This window comes from Culex pipiens, chromosome 3 (genome assembly GCF_016801865.2).
Source record: "Culex pipiens pallens isolate TS chromosome 3, TS_CPP_V2, whole genome shotgun sequence".
Lineage (NCBI taxonomy): Eukaryota > Metazoa > Arthropoda > Insecta > Diptera > Culicidae > Culex > Culex pipiens.
Window position 1 is genome coordinate 19,000,843 of NC_068939.1, and position 17,195 is coordinate 19,018,037.

Sequence of the window (17,195 nt, forward strand, 5' to 3'; positions counted from 1 at the left end):
AAACTGAAAATTTTAATTATTCTTCAAATGGTTCATATCAAGCTTATCAAACGAAGACTAATAAAATTTACTTAAATAGTCTTTATGGTTGAAATAGTTATTATGAAGACATTTGAAAAAAAGTGATTTGAGAAAATTGATAAATTTCAAGAATTTTTCACCCTTCCGCGGAATCGTCAAAATTCACTAACCCTATATAAGTAATTGAACATAAAATTTCACGGGATTTCGCGGAAAAAGCCAAATTTCGCGAATTTCACGCTGTCCGCGAAATTGTGAAATTTCACTAACTCTACTTATAGGAGAACTTTCATTTCTATCACTCGAATCCGGTGCTCTATTAAACCAGGATATTCACCCGCTTAATTCTACAGTAGTTCATAACATTATTTTTATTTCTTTTTGAGTTTGATTAATTATTTTGAGAAAAATCGTTACATTTTCACACAAACATAACATTTCACGGGATTTCGCGGAAAAAGCCAAATTTCGCGGATTTCACGCTGTCCGCGAAATCGTGAAATTTCACTAACCCTAGCTCATCATACATTTTGGATTTGGCCCATTTACATTGTTTTGCTTGAAAAAAAAAACAAAAAAAATAACAAGATTAACAAAAAAAACAACAAAAACAAAAACAAAAAAAAACTAAAACAACAAAAACAAAAAAAAAACAACAAAAACAATAAAAAAACAAGCAAAACAACCAAAGGAACAGCCGCACTTTCTCTTATGAATGTCCGATATGCAAAAATATTCAGTTGAGAAAAAACGTAAAGCAAATTTGTCCCCCGTACAGCTATGCATTTCAGATTTATGAAAAAGGTTACTCTTTAAAAGTTATGCTTATTTTATGTTTTTTTTTTCTTCCGGTTATTTATTAAATAATAAAAAAAGATCTAAATGCCATTTAAAAAAATAATTGCAAAGCATGTTATACGGAAAATCCGCCAATATGTTTTGAACTTGATATGAAACAACTAACAGAACTAAATAGTTCTTTTTGCCAAAAGGAATGAATAAATAAAAACCAAATTGAAAGAATTCAATGCCAATTGATTTGCCATTTTTTTTTATTTCTTAGTGGTTTTAGTTTCACTCGTTTTTCCAACCAGATTCGGTTTCTTTTCTTCCTTTTTTACTGGTTTCTTTTCTTCCAATTTTCCTGCTTTCTTTCCCACTATTTTCTCAGATTTTACCTTATCCAGTTTTTCAGACTTTTTCTCTTCCAACTTTTCCGTTCCCGCTCCAACGGATTTCGTAGATTTGCTCTCCTCCAGTTTTTCGGACTTTTTCTCTTCCAATTTCTCTGTCTTCTTTTCCTCGCCTTTTCCCAACTCCTTCCCATCCAGCTTCGCCCCGCCCACAATCTCCCGCAGCATCAGCCGGCAAACCTTCGCCTCGGACAGCGTCGTCGGTGGCAGGTCCACATCGGAAATGTACCGCTTGACGGGGGGATCCGCCACAACGCGAATCTCCAGCTCGCTGCGGTTCAACGAGTCCTTCGAGTCCACCAGCGGAATGCGCGCCTTCGGTCCGAACGGCTCGCCGTCGACGCTGAACAGCTGGACGGAGTGCTTCGGGAGCAGTTTGAGCTCGGTGAGGTGGTCGTACAGGAACGTGGTGAGCTTGGCCAGGGAGTTGAACGCGTACAGGAAGCACGCGTTGTCTTCCAGGGTTTTGGGGTCTTGCTCGAGGGCGTCGTACCGGAAGGGGGAGAACCAGTAGACGATTTTTTCACTGCTCCAGACGGCGAAGTAGGACTCGTCTACCTTGAGGATTAGGGCGATACGAGTTGGTAGTAGTCGGTTGATGAGCTGCTCGAGCGGATCTCGTTGGGTGGCGGTGAAGGAGACGTTGAGGCGGATCATTCGCAGCCGTTCGAGGAGGTATTCGGCTTCCGAGCCTTGCTCGCAGAGGAAGATTCCGAGCTTGTTGATGCGCTTGTCGCTGATGGTTCCCGCGAAGAGACTGTTGAGGGTGGATGCGTCCCAAGAGCGAGCTTCCACGTCCTGGGCTAGTTCGATGGCGTTCAGCGAAACTCGCAGCGATTCTAGCTTGAAGCTTGCTTCTTTGAGGTAGCTGTCGCCCATTAGGAAGGCAACGTTCTGGTTCTTCAGTTCGAACCTCTTGGGAGTGCGCCACTTGCGCTGGAGGGTTACGATGTGTCCGTCGTCCAGCGAGCTCCAGCTGATCTTCGACAGGTAGAACTTGGAACGATCGGTCAGTTTCTTTTGATCCACGATGAATTCGACCATCATTTTGAACCCGTTGAAGAACAGCAGCTGGGAGGAATCGTTGAGACAGGGTTCGTACAGGTAGAAGCCGTCGCTGACCTTCCAGGTGAGCACGTACTCGGACTCGCACTTGACGACCAGCCCACTGTAGTGGGAAATGTGCTCGAGTAGGGCATCCTTGAAGATTGGCGGAGGAGCGTCCTTCGAGTTGACCCGTCCTTTGACGAGGGTGCCTGTGAGGGCCATGTGGAAGGTCTTGTCCTTGTAGGGGATGGCGAGCTTCGTTTTCACTTGATCGTTACCGATCGCATCGCCAACGGATCGGATTTCTTCGAAGGTCGCTGCGTTCCACTTGATGGGGTTTTTGAGTCTTGAAAGTAGAAAGACCACCGCCAAGTGTTTCAATTTCTCCTTTTGGAGATCTTCGCTGCTGCAGGTTAGAAGAGTTCGTTACAAGTTCTTAAAAAAACAAGCATCCGTCCATACTTTGGTTTAATGGAGGACCTCCTCCGACACGGCACCCCAACCAGCACTCCGATCTTCTGGGGCGTCGGATTGGGCAGCTTCCGCTTGGGGGGTTTCTTCGGTGACGGTTCAATCTGCGATATTCCCTTGGTGATGTCCGCGGACGGAACCTGCACTCGTCGGCTTTTGAACGGTGGTTCGACTTTGGGTTCCTCCTTCGGCGGACCCAGCTCCGTCTTCATGACGAGAGTTGAGGTTTCCGGTGGGATGTCGTCGGGGTCGATCAGCTCGCCGGTTTCGGACGTCATCACCTGCTGGCTTTTGGACTTGGTGAGTTCAACGCTGAACGCTTCTGTGGATGATTGTGCGACGGGGAAATCCGTGGCGTCCAGGTACGGCAAGGTAGCGTTGAGGTCAACTGGTTTGTCTTCTTTGGGGATGTCGGTAAGATCCAAATCCGTTTCTTCTATGGTGTCGAGGGTATCATGGTAGATGGTGGCGTTGAGGTCAACTTCGGGGGCGGTGTCTTCCTCAACAGTGCCAGTAAGCTCTGCTTCAGGAATGGCATCATCCTGAGCGGTTTTGTTGACATCATCGGGCCTAAGCTCCTCCTCTGGCTGTTGCTGAGGTTCGGAAGTCTCTTCGAGAGCGTTGGAGCTAGGAGATTCCTGCTCGGGTACGGTTTCGGGGACGTCTTCAGGGACATTTTCGGACGACATGTTTTTGGTAACTTTGAATTTTGACTTTTTTGTGCAAAATTTGGAAACGATTGATCGATGAACTTTTGAGCCTGCTTTGATCAAATTATCTAAATTACGTCAATAAAAAATATTCAAACTTCTTTTCTTTCAGGAAATTGCCGCCATTCTCATCAGCTTCGACAAACATTCCGAGTGGCAGTCCAAGGAGGTGAAAACGAGGTGAGTCCACATTCCACCATTAACTAAAATTTCACCTGTTGTTTCATGAAGCCTTGCATCGACAAGATCGTCACTTTTAAACGGTCGTCAACCGCGCGCTGCTCTTTTTATGGCTCCGAGTTATGAAAAATTTGGCGCCAATAAAGCCGGTTACACACCACTTCCCCAAAAAACCTTAAAACACACGTGGATTCGCGTCGTCACACCGTGTTTGTAAATCGCGAAAACGAGCTTCATAAAAATAAAAATTCTAAATATGAACGCTTGTTACTGAAAGACTCACGTTTATGGCACGTCGTGCTGCCATAAAATTTAGCGCGCGAGGGTGTAAATTTCTCCAGCAGTTTGTTTGCCCAGCGAGCTTATTAGCCGTTTTACGTGACGATTCCCATGATGGTTCTGATTAAATTCAAATGGACACTTTCCGGCGAAGGTTGATTAATTCTTGGGAAGCGTCGAGAAAACCCCTTTTTTCCGCCTCAAGTTATGAATTTATTTTGGACGACATCTTTATGTATGCTTGCCTTGAAGTTGGAAGAGGATTCTGGTCCCAAAAAGTGTGCCATAATTTCAACCCTTTTCCGAGAAAAGCATGATTTACACTCACAAATACATATTAATTAAACTTTATCACCCGGTGTCCATATAAAACAAAATAAACCTCACACCTCGAAACGACCTATTTATGATTGTTGGTCGTGGTGGCACTGTGAAAAGTTTACTTTAATTTCCATTTTTTTTCGTTTATTTTTAATCAACTCGAAAAAAGATTCTTAAATTTTTGAAGTCACTTTTAACAAAAATCTATTAACATTTTTTTCACAGTGCAATCGCCACCCAAGGACAACGTTGTAATTTTAAGCAGTTTTATTTCGCACTGTTGCAATCTTCAGCAGCTTTGGAACTGGAGGCTCAAAATGGCCACATAATTTTTCCTCTGTCCACTGATGGTCCCTTTTGCCAGAGGGTGGAAATGTACACACAAATAAATATGTGCAAACATAAGTCCCGGCTGGTTAGTGCTGCTGCTGGTGGGAAATTTATGACGAGCTCCGCACAACAACACCCCCCGTAAGCTGACACAGGGCTTATGCTTTCGTGGGGTGGGTGGATGCTGTGGATGGTACAACTTTATGAGGGGGGTTGATTTTTTTTACTCTCGATGTGACCAGATGAGCAGAGAACAAAAAAAAATATGTTGGAAAATTGGGTGAGTTTTCGGGAAGCGTAATTAATTTTTGGTCATGTGTCGCTGGTGAATGCTTTGGACAAGCAAATTAATTAGACGCTTGGGATTTTGCCTTGTTTTAATGTTGCCTATTCTTTCGAATAATATTCTTTTAGATAATTTCAATAGGACGGGCTTTTTCAATCAGTTAGGAATTCTCTTCTAGGCGCTGTTATGAAAAGCCATAATTTATTTTTTAACATCATTTTGTGTAAAGTTGATAACTTAATTGTGTTTTGTATCTAAACAAAGAAGCTATTTTGTATCAGAAGTTCTTCTTTGAAAAATTATGTCAATATATTTTTTTTCAAAATTTGCTTTCATCAGATTGATATTCTGATCGATTTGATTTATCCTGCAATGAATTGTATGATATAATGCTTAAGCGCAATTCCATGCCAAATAGAGAATCTCAGTTGTACCCGACCCACTCCAACATCAATGAAATTTTGTAAATAAATTGGGCCATATAAGCAATTTTTGTGAATATTTATGATTTGATTAGGGAGCGTTTTTATATTACGTAATTTGACTTTGTAGACCCCCTCTACCTCCTCCCTCGTAAAAAAATTTCCATCAAATTATCAAATTATTCGCCCTACAGCATTGTCTTGGCGTTCTCGATTACGAGATTCCTACTCAAATCTAGATGTTGAGATTGTTGAGGCAATTGCAAATCTCTTTTTACACCTTAGCTTCCATCCACCCCGGGATTCGAACTGACGACCTTTGGATTGTTAGTCCAACTGCCTACCAGCGACTCCACCAAGGCAGGCTCCAGGGAGACGACTCCTACACCTGGACTGAGCTAACGACCTAACCTTTTTTTTAGGTTATTTCATACAAATTCTAAAAAAAATATATGGAGTGTAACACGGCTTCCGACTCCCCCCTCACTCCCCAACTGCGTTACGTAATAAAAGGACGCTCCCTTATGAGCTCACGAATTTATCCACAAGTTATTTTTGCAGCCTAAAATATTGAAAAAACTTTCACGATATACAACAATCTCCAACTTCGAGGTAACAACCATATACACTGCAACTATGGATTTCCTTAAAATATTCTTTGCTGATTATATTTAAATGAAGAAATCTGCCATATTTTGAGCTATAGTCAGGGTTACCAGGCCAAAATCAAAAAAATCTTGCTAAGTATCGATTAAAAATCGGGAAAAAAAACGAAAATTTAACAATTCTGAATGGTGAAGGGAAGAAAGGACATGAATTTATTCGAATGTTTGTTAAATTCAGATGGTTAAACTGATTTTATGACCTCAAAAATGTTTCACATCTTCTTTTTGAAAAATATATTCTATTTTTATTTTATTTTTAACTTGGTCGTTGCAATTGTTGTTTATGTTTATGTCTCTGGCCAAAGTCGTGGAAAGAGGGGAAGGGGGGAAAACAAATAAATAAAAAAATAAAAAATTGATTACTATGGTTTTAACACCAATACTTTTTTTTTAATTTTTTTTGGTCAGTGTACATTGGAATCTTACAAAAAATTAAAATATTTTCGAATGAACCCAAACATGATAATGAATGTAGGAAATTGCATTTCATTACAAATTTTAAGTTCTTCGAAAACATTTTTTTTGTTTCCTGATTTTTTGAATCGATTCTGAAGAGGGAGGAGGGGGGGGGGGGGCACATAAACTTTGAACAATATTCTCAACGGCTTTAAATACGTTCATTGCAATCAATAATTTGTTCAAAATAAGCCTTAAGTTAAAAATCTAGCAAAATCTTTATTCTGGCTGACATATGAAAAATCTGGCATTCCTAGATTTATCTGCCAACCTGGCAACCCTGGCTATAGCACAAGTCGGTAAACATTCATTTGAAATTTTTGTCATAAATATTTTTTCTGGAGTTTTTGCTTTTTGGATGTTTTTCATCAGCCTCAAGTAAAGGGTACTCAAAAACACTCAAACAAGTGAAAAAAGAAAATTCTGTTTATTGGACCTTTAAAAAAACTCTAGATCTGTCCTAGGTTCGTGATTTCTCTAGATAAGTTTCTTTAAGATGAAATCAGCATTGACTTTTAAACCGCTTAAAGAGTTTTTATTGAACTTTTTATTTGAAAAAAAAAAAAACAGCAAATCTCGTTTAAAAATGAGCATTACTTTTAATGAGATTGAAAATTTAGAGAAAATTTACCCTCTACAGCCCAAATTCCAAAAAAATTGATAAAAATCCATTTTTTAACCAATTTTTGATCTTTAAAAAGCATTGTAAAGAAAAACTCTCAAAATTTTAGAAAATTTATGGGTTGGAAGTTTTTCTTGTTTTATGTAACTTTGCCAATGTTTTTTGTTATTTTTTAGGGGTCAACTTTAGCTGTGGTTTAAACTAACATTTCCTATATTTTTAGGTAAAAAGACGTTTGCAGTAATTTTTCTTGTGTCCCAGACTATGCCTCAACTAGTTTTTTAACAATTTAAATGATAATGGTGGCATTTTAAAGTAGAAAATGTGAAAAAACAAACAAAAAAAAATAAGAAGTGACTGTGAAAACATGAAAAAATTAGATAGACAAAATGTAATGATAGCAGTTGGTAGAATAGGCCAAATATTACCAAAAACAAACATTAACTAGACAAGATAAATGCAAATTAAAATACTAAAAATGAAACAAGAAAAACATAAAACAAGAGAAGTAAAGTTTTCGTAAAACAAAAGTTGCTCAAAATGACCTCCTGAACACGAGAAAAATAAATATTTTCGAAAAAAAAATTGGGCAGTAGAGGGTTAACCAAGAAAAAAAAGGTTTATTTTTATATGAGCATAGCGTCCATTTTTCATACGAAGCAATCACGTAATAATATTTTCAACATTTTAAAAGGACTAACACCACATTGAAAAAAATCCTAAGAAAAATCTCATTTTTCGGAGAAAGGCTAAACTACTTGACAAATGCTTCAATGATATATTCCAAATAACATTTTAAAATTCTACTGGATTGATTACTTGCTTGTGGACTCACGCTTTAAAATTGTTAAAAATAATCCACTTTTTGATATCAGGCTCTTTTAAAAAAATACTAACATGAACTAAAATTTTGTTTGCTTACAATACTTGCTTAAGACTTTTTTTAACAATTGGCTCAATCTTCGATTTTTTTTTGCTCATTTGGACTCATCGAATTACAATATTCTATGATTATTTGTTTTTCTAGATTTTGTCTTAAGCTGTTACTTTTTCAATTTTCTTTATTCACCTTTCTTTATATGTTTCCAAAATAAAAATTGCGTTACGATTTCTTTAAATGATAAACTTTCTTCATTTTAAGTTTTGACTTTCCGCCGAGCAAAACATTACTCGATTGGAAGAAAACTCAAGCAACTCTAGCCAAGCCTAACAATTTTGTATGGGAAAAGTAACTTTTCAGTTACTTGCATTTTGAACAGGTTAGATATTTTATCCGATTCTTTTTAAGCGATAGAGAAAGTATGTCAAGTGACGTACACTTTGTGAGAAAATCTCATGTTTTTTTCATGTAATCATATAAAAAATATCGTTTTTGATTCAAGCTCAGCGCACGCGTAAACATTGTTCTCTCAATCTTAATCAATCATTTTGTGTGAATACCAAGGTTTTGACCACTTTTCATTTTTTTGGGACTCCCTAGTATACATTCTAATTTTAGCATAAAATGTTGGGGATATTAGTGTCGATTCGACCAATGTTGACATTAGAAAAATATATATTTTTCAAAACATTTGAAAAGTCACATGAAGTCCGTAAATCATCATGATCAAGGATGCATTTGCATTTTGAAGGTTTAAAATTTTACTGATTTTTTATATCGAAGCCCGCCTAAAGTAGGGACCTACATAGGGAAATGAAATGTTCTGGGAGAAATTTCAAACACCCAAAGTCATTCAAATTTAAGGTTGAAAAACTTGTAGTTTTTCTTTTGAGTTGGCACTTTTCTTATACCGAACAAGCACAAACATAACATAAACTACCAAATTATTATCAATAACAGTTTTAGAATACTTGTAATTGTTATTAGTCTCGTTTTTTTGCCAAAACTATTTTAAATTAATTCCAACCTTGTTCTTGCATGATCTTGTTGCTCGATTGGAACCCCGATTTGACAGTTCGATTGGAACCCTGAGAGTGACATTTCGCCTCTCCATATAGGCTCTCTAGCCTAAAGGTGGGGAAGGGATAGATGTGATTAAAAGTTTGAATTTATAAGATAAAACGTTGAATAATTTAGATTTTTAGAATAAATCTTGAAAAAAACAATATTCAAATTGATATCAAATTTTTCAATAATTTTCATATTTAAATTCTAAATTTAAACCAAAAGAGTCTTTATGATCCGATAGCAACATGCATGAAAGCCTCAAATTTAATGATATTTTCGTGTGCAACTAATATTATACCATCCCAACATTTTGGTTTCCATCTAATCTAATCGTGACCATAAATTAACCCCATCTTCACGCACCCTCTCACCGAAACAATTTCAAGCAACTTTTCCAAGAATCTTGGAGCAACTAGCGGAATGTGATCCGCCAACCGGTGTTAAATAACTTTGCAAAAAGGCCCGCAAACTAAATAATTAACTCCTTACCAAGAAAATACACACATAGAGGTGTGCCCATACTTTGTCAGCTCGAAGGGGAAATTGTTTCAGGGGTGTGCACAACTTTTCCACCGGAAATAAATTATGATATGCGAAACGGAGCGCGCGGCCCGGAATTTCTTCGCCGTGTGAAGCCAGTGAGCTTCGCGCCGGGTTGGGCACTGTGAAAAAAATCATGTTGATATTTTATACTAAAATTAGTTTGATTCTCCAATTCCAATATTGATTAATTTAAGAAATATCAAACAATTAGTAGAAAATTTTGACTGATCATTTTTAACAGTGCATTACGCGTAAAAGCAAATAGTTTCGACAAGTGTATCCGTTTGTACCATATGTGTGTGTGTGTTCACCGTATGTGTGTGCGTGCTCAGTTCATGATATTAAGTGCTTACGCGCCCGGAGAGTGTGTATTGCACAAATTATCCTCTAATTAATTCCGGGGAAAAGCCTTCTCCGGGTAGAACAAAACGAACAAAACTAGTCCTGGTGTAGCCGCAAACATCCCCCGTAGTTTGTACCGTTGGGGTTCCACTTGCCAGGTTAGTCAAGGTTGCAAACTTGAGCAAATTGGCATCGGCAGGTTTCGAGCAATTTGCCTTTCCCGAACGTGACTGTAATTGGTCACTTCTTGAGCTCGGGGAGGGAAATTGCACCTGTTGATGAGCAAATTAGTGCAAAGTGAGAAGTAAAAGTGGGAAAATTTGACAGTGCTAAGTGGGTAATTTTGTTGTTTAAATAGTTTTAGTTCAGTAGAAGTTTCCCTTAGTATAATGGAAAAAGACTTTAAACTTGTTTAAATATCTACGTGTTTGCATCAAATAAAGTTTTAACTGATTAGGAAATTAAAATTTGACCTTTTCTTCTCCTCAGACCCAAGAGTGGCTCGATGCTGCTGTACTCACGGAAGAAGGTCCGCTACCGACGGGACGGCTACTGCTGGAAGAAGCGCAAGGACGGCAAGACGACCCGCGAGGATCACATGAAGCTGAAGGTCCAGGGTACTGAGGTAAGCTCGACTCTGCTAGCAACTCACCAATCGACCCAATGTAACGCCTATTGTTTCTCCCAGTGCATCTACGGCTGTTACGTCCACTCGGCGATCCTGCCGACGTTCCACCGGCGCTGCTACTGGCTGCTCCAGAACCCGGACATTGTGCTGGTGCACTACCTGAACGTGCCCTACCCGGACGACAACAAAATGGCCGTCATCACGCCGAACCTGGCCCTGTGGGGTGACAAGAAGGAGTGGACCAAGGAGGAGCTGGTCAGCCAGCTGAAGCCCATGTGTAAGTGTCAACCGCCGAGCACAGAAAGTCAAATCTATCAACCTAATCGGAGGGCAGTTTTTCCTGCAGTTTTCAGCGAGGACGAACCGGACGCCACGAACGAGATCGAGATCTCCACGGCGGAAACGGTCGAGGCCATCGTGAGCCAGCTGATGGAGAAGCAACGGATGGCGCGGCAGTCGGCGCTCGTCAAGCAGCTCGAGTGTGGCTGCCCGGACGCGAACTGCGTCGACGGGAAGAGCTGCTCGCACCCGATGAGGCGGATCAGCGCGGCCAAGAGTGCGAGCACCGAGCTGGGCAAGCGGACGACCGAGGGAGGAGCGGCAGGCCATCTGGGTGGCGGCGCAGGGACGGCGCCGAACGTGCTGATCGGATCGAGGGTAGGTGGCTTAAGTTGAAACGTTTAAATAACCTAATTCAATTTAAAAGTATTTAATTGAGTGGAAGAACTTCAATCACCTTCGTAATTCAACCAAAAAAAAAAAGGAAAAAATAATCCATAAACGTTTGACTTTAAAATCACGCCCTTCCTTTTAATCCGCTACTTTTATGACAATAGTTATACACGACGGTCACCAAAAGCCCAGTCAAATAAATTATCTATTTAATATTCTCCCTAAAAAATAAGACAAAAAATGTCCAATTAACAATCATTTTTTGTAAAAGGTTCGCTAAATTATAGATATTTTGGTTTAAATAGTTAAAAAAAATATAACAATTCTGGAGTTTTTTTTTTGTTGAAAAGGTTCAATATACCAAATTTCCAGTTTTTGCTTTTTGGGTGTTTTTGAAACCGCCTTGAGACAGGGGTATTAAAAAACACCCAAAAAGAAAAAAAACTGAAAATTTGGTTTATTGGACCTTTTCAAAAAAACTCCAGAATTATTAAATTGAGTGGCAAAATATTTTCACAGTTTCATTTAATTTTGCATCTTAAGTTTTACGCTTAAAGCAGGGATGCTCAAAGTTTTTGAATGGCGGGCCAAATTTGAAGCTCACATGAGCTTGCGGGCCATACGAGAATTTTTTTTTTAATTTTCAATCAATAAAACTTGAAAAAAATACAAATATTATTGATTAAATTTTATTCGAATCAGAAAATCAAAAAAAAAAAATACCAACGTAAATATTATTCATCTGCTTTTCATTGTAACTTTCGTGGCTCAACAATCGTGATTTCAAAAATATATTGAAAATTATAAAGTTGTATTTAAATTGATTTTTTTTTATTTATTTCTGGAATATGATTAAGAAGGTGTGACACTAACTTTGAAAAAGTGTGTAATTTTTTTTAATTATGTGCAATCTTAATTTTAAATAGTTAGATAAAGATGTTTCAATAATTATTCCTTCAACGTTAATTAAATTTCAATAAATATTTGATGAAAATGTTGACATAATTTACTCTTTTTAATTATGGGTTTGCCATACATTGATCCCGATTATACAATTATTTTTATATTGACAAAATCTAAAAAGGGCGTGATCATTCAAAATGGGTCCGAAGACCACAAAAAATGACCTCGCGGGCCATACTTTGGTCACCCCTGGCTTAAAGTCTCTTACAGAGACTAGGGTGGCCATTTCAAATGAGTGTTTATATGAAAATGTTTCAAGTTATGATTAAAAGTTTTTGAAGAACAAATTAGCATTCAATTTTTTTTCACTCATTCTAAAATACGCTTTTTTATTTATGAGATTTTTTATATCTTTTTGATGTTCTTTTTTTCAGTACGAGAGTATTAGTATATGAAAGGTATTTGCAAAAAGAAAAAAAAAGATCATTTTTATTATTTGATATCCTTTTTAGATACTTAACCTAATTTGGACACGGAATTGACTTAACAGATTTTCGACAAAGTGCACCGTTTTCAAGTAATAAGCTTTTGCATGGTTGAATTTGTTTGAAGATTGTTCAATGTTTTGCAAGTTAAAAATATTTCAAGAACGTTTTCGTTCTAACTCATGAAAAGAAAAAAAAAATTCACAAGACAAAGAAAATTGCCTACAATTTTTCTATTTAAGTCTTTATTAATCGAAAAACTGATTGCAAAGAAACAACGTACTCAAGTTTAGAAATCATGATTTACATTGTTTTAAGTGACTATTGCAGTATATTGGTTCGATGTTAATTATAAACAATGAAATTTGTTTGAAATTTTCTGAAGATTTTATTAAAAATATTTTGAAAAATATGAAATTAATTCAAACATTTTTTAACACGTATTTTCGATGTTTGTCTTGATTTTGAAGTAATGAAATTGTTATAACTTAAAATAGCAGAATATTTCACAAAAATCAATTTGTGAACATTGAAATTCAGACCATTTTTCAAAAAATTTAAACTTCAAAAGGCTACATTTCAGCAGCCAGTTGTCCAACTAAAAATGTCCTAAGAAGAAAACAATTTTTTCAGGCATTTTTTCTTGTTTTTCGAACATTTTTTTTAACTATTTTAAATTCATTTTCCAAAATTTAACAATCTAAAAAAATACCAATAAAGCCTACAATTGTATTATTGTGTACATTGTAATTTTTTTGTCTTTCAAAAATACCCCAAAAAATCAGTGCAATTTGAAACCAAATTTGCATGTTTTATTATCTTGGTTTTAAAATAAAATGAGTGTTCTGTGATCTCATTTTAGTCAATTTGTATATTTTTTTTGATTGCCTTCTAAATTTCAAATCATTTTTTTCAACATTTCATCAAAGCCATTGTGGCCGCCATCTTGGATTTAAACATCTAAATCTTGAGATTTTTTTTGAAAAGGTCCAATAAACCAAATTTTCAGTTTTTGCTTTTTGGGTGTTTTTTAATACCCCTGACTCAAGGCGGTTGCAAAAACACCCAAAAAGCAAAAACTGGAAATTTGGTTTATTGGACCTTTAAATTTCCAGAAATTATTTTAGAGATGACCTTCGGATAATCGAGTCTGAAGTCTGTTTTGTTTTACTTTTTGCTCCATTATTTTGAATGTTGGGCTTGAAATTTTGTGTCATGTCATTTTCGATTGTAAATTTGCGATTTTGTATCTGAAACTTATATTTTAGTTTGGTATTTTTATGTGACATTTTCTGTTTTTTTTCCTCAAAATGTTATGGCTCTGGTAACAGATTCAGGTGCAAAAGATCCCTGTTTTATTCTCATTCACAATATAAAAAAAAATAAATAAAAACAATACCGCTCTCGACTTTTAATTTTAAAATTTAAATAAAAAAATTGTATTTTTTGTATTCGTTTTAATATACAGTCCTAATCATAACCTAAAACTTCCACGACTTTGTACAACCAGTTCACAAAATTGATATGACAATGACTAATGATGCAAAATGAATTATTTTGCCATAGATAATTTTTTTTTCACTTAAAACAAAACGTATAAAATTAATAAATCGCAAACAAAATGCGAAAATGTTTGAGATAATTTTTTATTAGTATTCATAAATATAAAAAAAAATAAAAATTGGTACTTTGACTTAAATTCTTTGATTTTACGTCTTTTAACGATGTTTAGTTCCAAAATTCAAAACTTGTAAAATGATAATTTACATTTTATTCAAAAAAAAAAAAAATAAGCATTATACAATGTATTTGGAATAGTTTACAATCTTTTTTAAAAGTTTTTTTTTTCAATGAAAAATTTAATTTTAGTGAATATTTTTTGGCGCAAAGATTTTTTGGGCATTTTTTTAAAAAAGAGCGTGACGGGTGGAAAAAATTGCAAAAGCCTTAATAATCATTTAAGCAAAACAATGCAAAAGTGCCGTTGTGGGTTTGCAAACAAAGAGTGTATCCCTTTTGCATTGTTTTGCTAGAGTTTAAACATCTTTAAATGAACGGCTATGATATAAATTTTATTTGGGGATCAAAATCCATTAACATATCACAGTCATCGGTTGTAATTCATGTTTATTACACTACATTACATCACCCCCGATTCCGAGATTTTCTCTCAACCACATCTCGGCACAAATCAAGCAATATAATCCAATAATCATCATCAATCGAGCCCAATTTAGCACCTTCTGCTCGATATGAACTAGAATCAACATCATAAGATAACTTTCCTCCCCCTCCATTCTCACGTTAACCACAAAATCTCAATTAACTTTCTCTGCTTCTCGTTTCCTCCCCTCTCTCCCCCTCCCACATCATGACCAACCCACAGATGTACCCCCGGTGGATAGACAACCGCCAGAGATCCCGAGAGCAACAGCAGCAAGCCCTCCTAGACAGTGCCCGACAGTCCGGCCAGAAGGACACTCCGATCCACTTCCAAGTCATTCCTACCTCTCAGCAGCAGCAGCAAAGCTCAAGCAGCACGAATCACTCCAACAATCTAAATTCAATTAGAGCAGCAATTGCCGGCAATCATCACCCTTCCTCGGCGGCCGGAACAACCCCGGCTTCGTCGACCTCCTCCATCGTGGTCAGCAGCAGTAATTTAACGCTCACCCAACATCTCAACTCACTCAACGGCACCGCCAGCAACAACTCACAATTAACAAGTGTCAGTAGTCACATTACCAACGGTCATTTGGCCGCGGCCCAGCAGCAGCAGCAGCAGCAGCACCAACTCCACCACCATCAGCAGCGGGCTCACATGATCATTGCCGGCAATAACTCGTCCTCGGTCGCGGCTTCTAATAATGGCCGCGAAGCTCACATTTCAATGGCGACCGCGAGGACGACCCCCACGTCGTCGTCCTCATCGTCCTCGGGGGTGGACTCCAGCGTCGTCAATCAGCGGCAACCGGCGGCGGATGCTGGCAACACGGCCAACGGGGGTGGATTGATGAGCAACGGCACTAATGGCAGCAATAGTGGTGGCCATCATAATCACATTACGGTTAATAATGGTGCGGTCACGAGTGCGTCAATGGTTAGTGCGAATGGTGGTGGTGGGGGTGGGGCAGTGACGTCGGGGGCGTCGTCCGGGGGAACACCCTCGCTGGTGCTGAGTCTGTCACAGGTGAGAGGAATCTTGGGGATCTTTAATCATGCTTATCAGACATAATCAGAGTAACTGTCATTAATTAAACAGATTATCAATCATTTATAAGAATTGACATAATTCACCTATTTGATACAGCATTTTTGAAAAAAGTTACATTTTGTTTGCTCTGTGATAAATACGTCAAATTATTTATCACAGAGCAAACAAAACTCCAACACGTCAAACAAACGTGGAATTACTCGCGTAGGCATTCGAATGTTGTTAGCTCTGCCGAGCTTTGGTGAATCATTTCTACGCAGGCAAGCCGTGCGCGATGTATCTCAGCTCTAATCGACAAGCCCCGCCCTAAAAACGTGGAATCAGTGCTTCAAAGGACCTTCTGAATGCAACTAAGAGAGTTGGAATTGTTGAAACTTTACGGAAAATGCGAGCCATTTTAAGATTTTTATTTTATGTTTTTTGGACCTCAAACTTCCAAACCCGTTTTACCCCACTTCTATTTGTCGTAGAGGGCTCATATTTGGCAAACAATCGCAGCAAGTTTCATCCACGTCACGTCGATACGAACTCTTCACTTTGACGAAAAATTCAATCCTAAATTATTTAAAATTTAAAACATAGGGGAAATTCTCGTATGTTTGGCAGGTTAAGCACTTGCTCCTAATTTTGTCCAATTTGCTCATTTACACTATTTAAACAACTCATTTTGCAAAACATTTGAAAGAAACTTGCTTGCTCACTTCTTATTGAGCTATTTAGGGGAAATATACCCATTTTAATCACTCTAAGCCGTTTGACCAATTCTCATCACTTTGCCGTTTTCCGCTATTAAATCAACATTTACAGATATTTCAACAATGGAGAGTTGCTTGCTCACTTTAATTCGAGCTATTTATAACTTTGGAACAGTCAAAAACACTTTTTGGAAGCCGTAATTCATGAAATTGGTGCTTATAGGCCGATAATAGAAATAGGCTGAAAAAGGGTATAGTTCCCTTATCACTGGATTTCAGTTGAAAACGCTTTTATGAGCTGTAATTGAATGTCAAAGTGCTGATATGGCAACATTAGAGGCACGTTGGAATTAGATGCTGTTCCCCTACATTCTGATATTTCGAAAATTAAAATTCAACAATTATAAAATTCATTTAGGCCGTTGCATACATTTTTTTTAAGTTTATGTGTCTCGACTCTGACCAAAGTTTGAAAAATAAATCAATAAAAAGGTTAACAACCACATTTTTTTTCAATTTGAATGAAAAAATGGATTTAAAATGCATTTGACACATGTGCACTTGTTTTGCAATTATAAGTTTCCAAAATATCATAATATCTTAATACAAGTTGAGTTTTTTTTTTGTGGAAAAAGGGTTTTTGCTAAAGTACATTGGAATTCCATAAATATTCAAAATTTAAAAATAAAACTTTAAAATTTAACCTTGCTGAATTTGATTATTAAGGTAGAAAAATGCATTTTTGATTGTTTTCAGTTGATG

The 17,195-nt window shown here is 37.3% G+C and overlaps 1 protein-coding gene across 12 annotated transcripts in view; it reads left to right on the forward strand.

The window, feature by feature from the left end:
* The window catches only part of LOC120423649 (calmodulin-binding transcription activator 1-like), a 380,253-nt gene that overhangs the window by 337,296 nt on the left and 25,762 nt on the right, over positions 1-17,195 (forward strand). For 8 of the 12 annotated variants that reach the window (XM_039587523.2, XM_039587521.2, XM_039587525.2 and 5 more), the window contains 5 exons: positions 3,555-3,622; positions 10,326-10,461; positions 10,525-10,741; positions 10,799-11,121; positions 14,911-15,714. In XM_039587523.2, coding sequence (XP_039443457.1) covers positions 3,555-3,622; positions 10,326-10,461; positions 10,525-10,741; positions 10,799-11,121; positions 14,911-15,714 — 1,548 coding nt within the window. The remainder of the gene's footprint in view (positions 1-3,554; positions 3,623-10,325; positions 10,462-10,524; positions 10,742-10,798; positions 11,122-14,910; positions 15,715-17,195) is intronic. The other 4 variants (XM_039587524.2, XM_039587531.2, XM_039587532.2 and 1 more) reach the window with 2 other exon arrangements.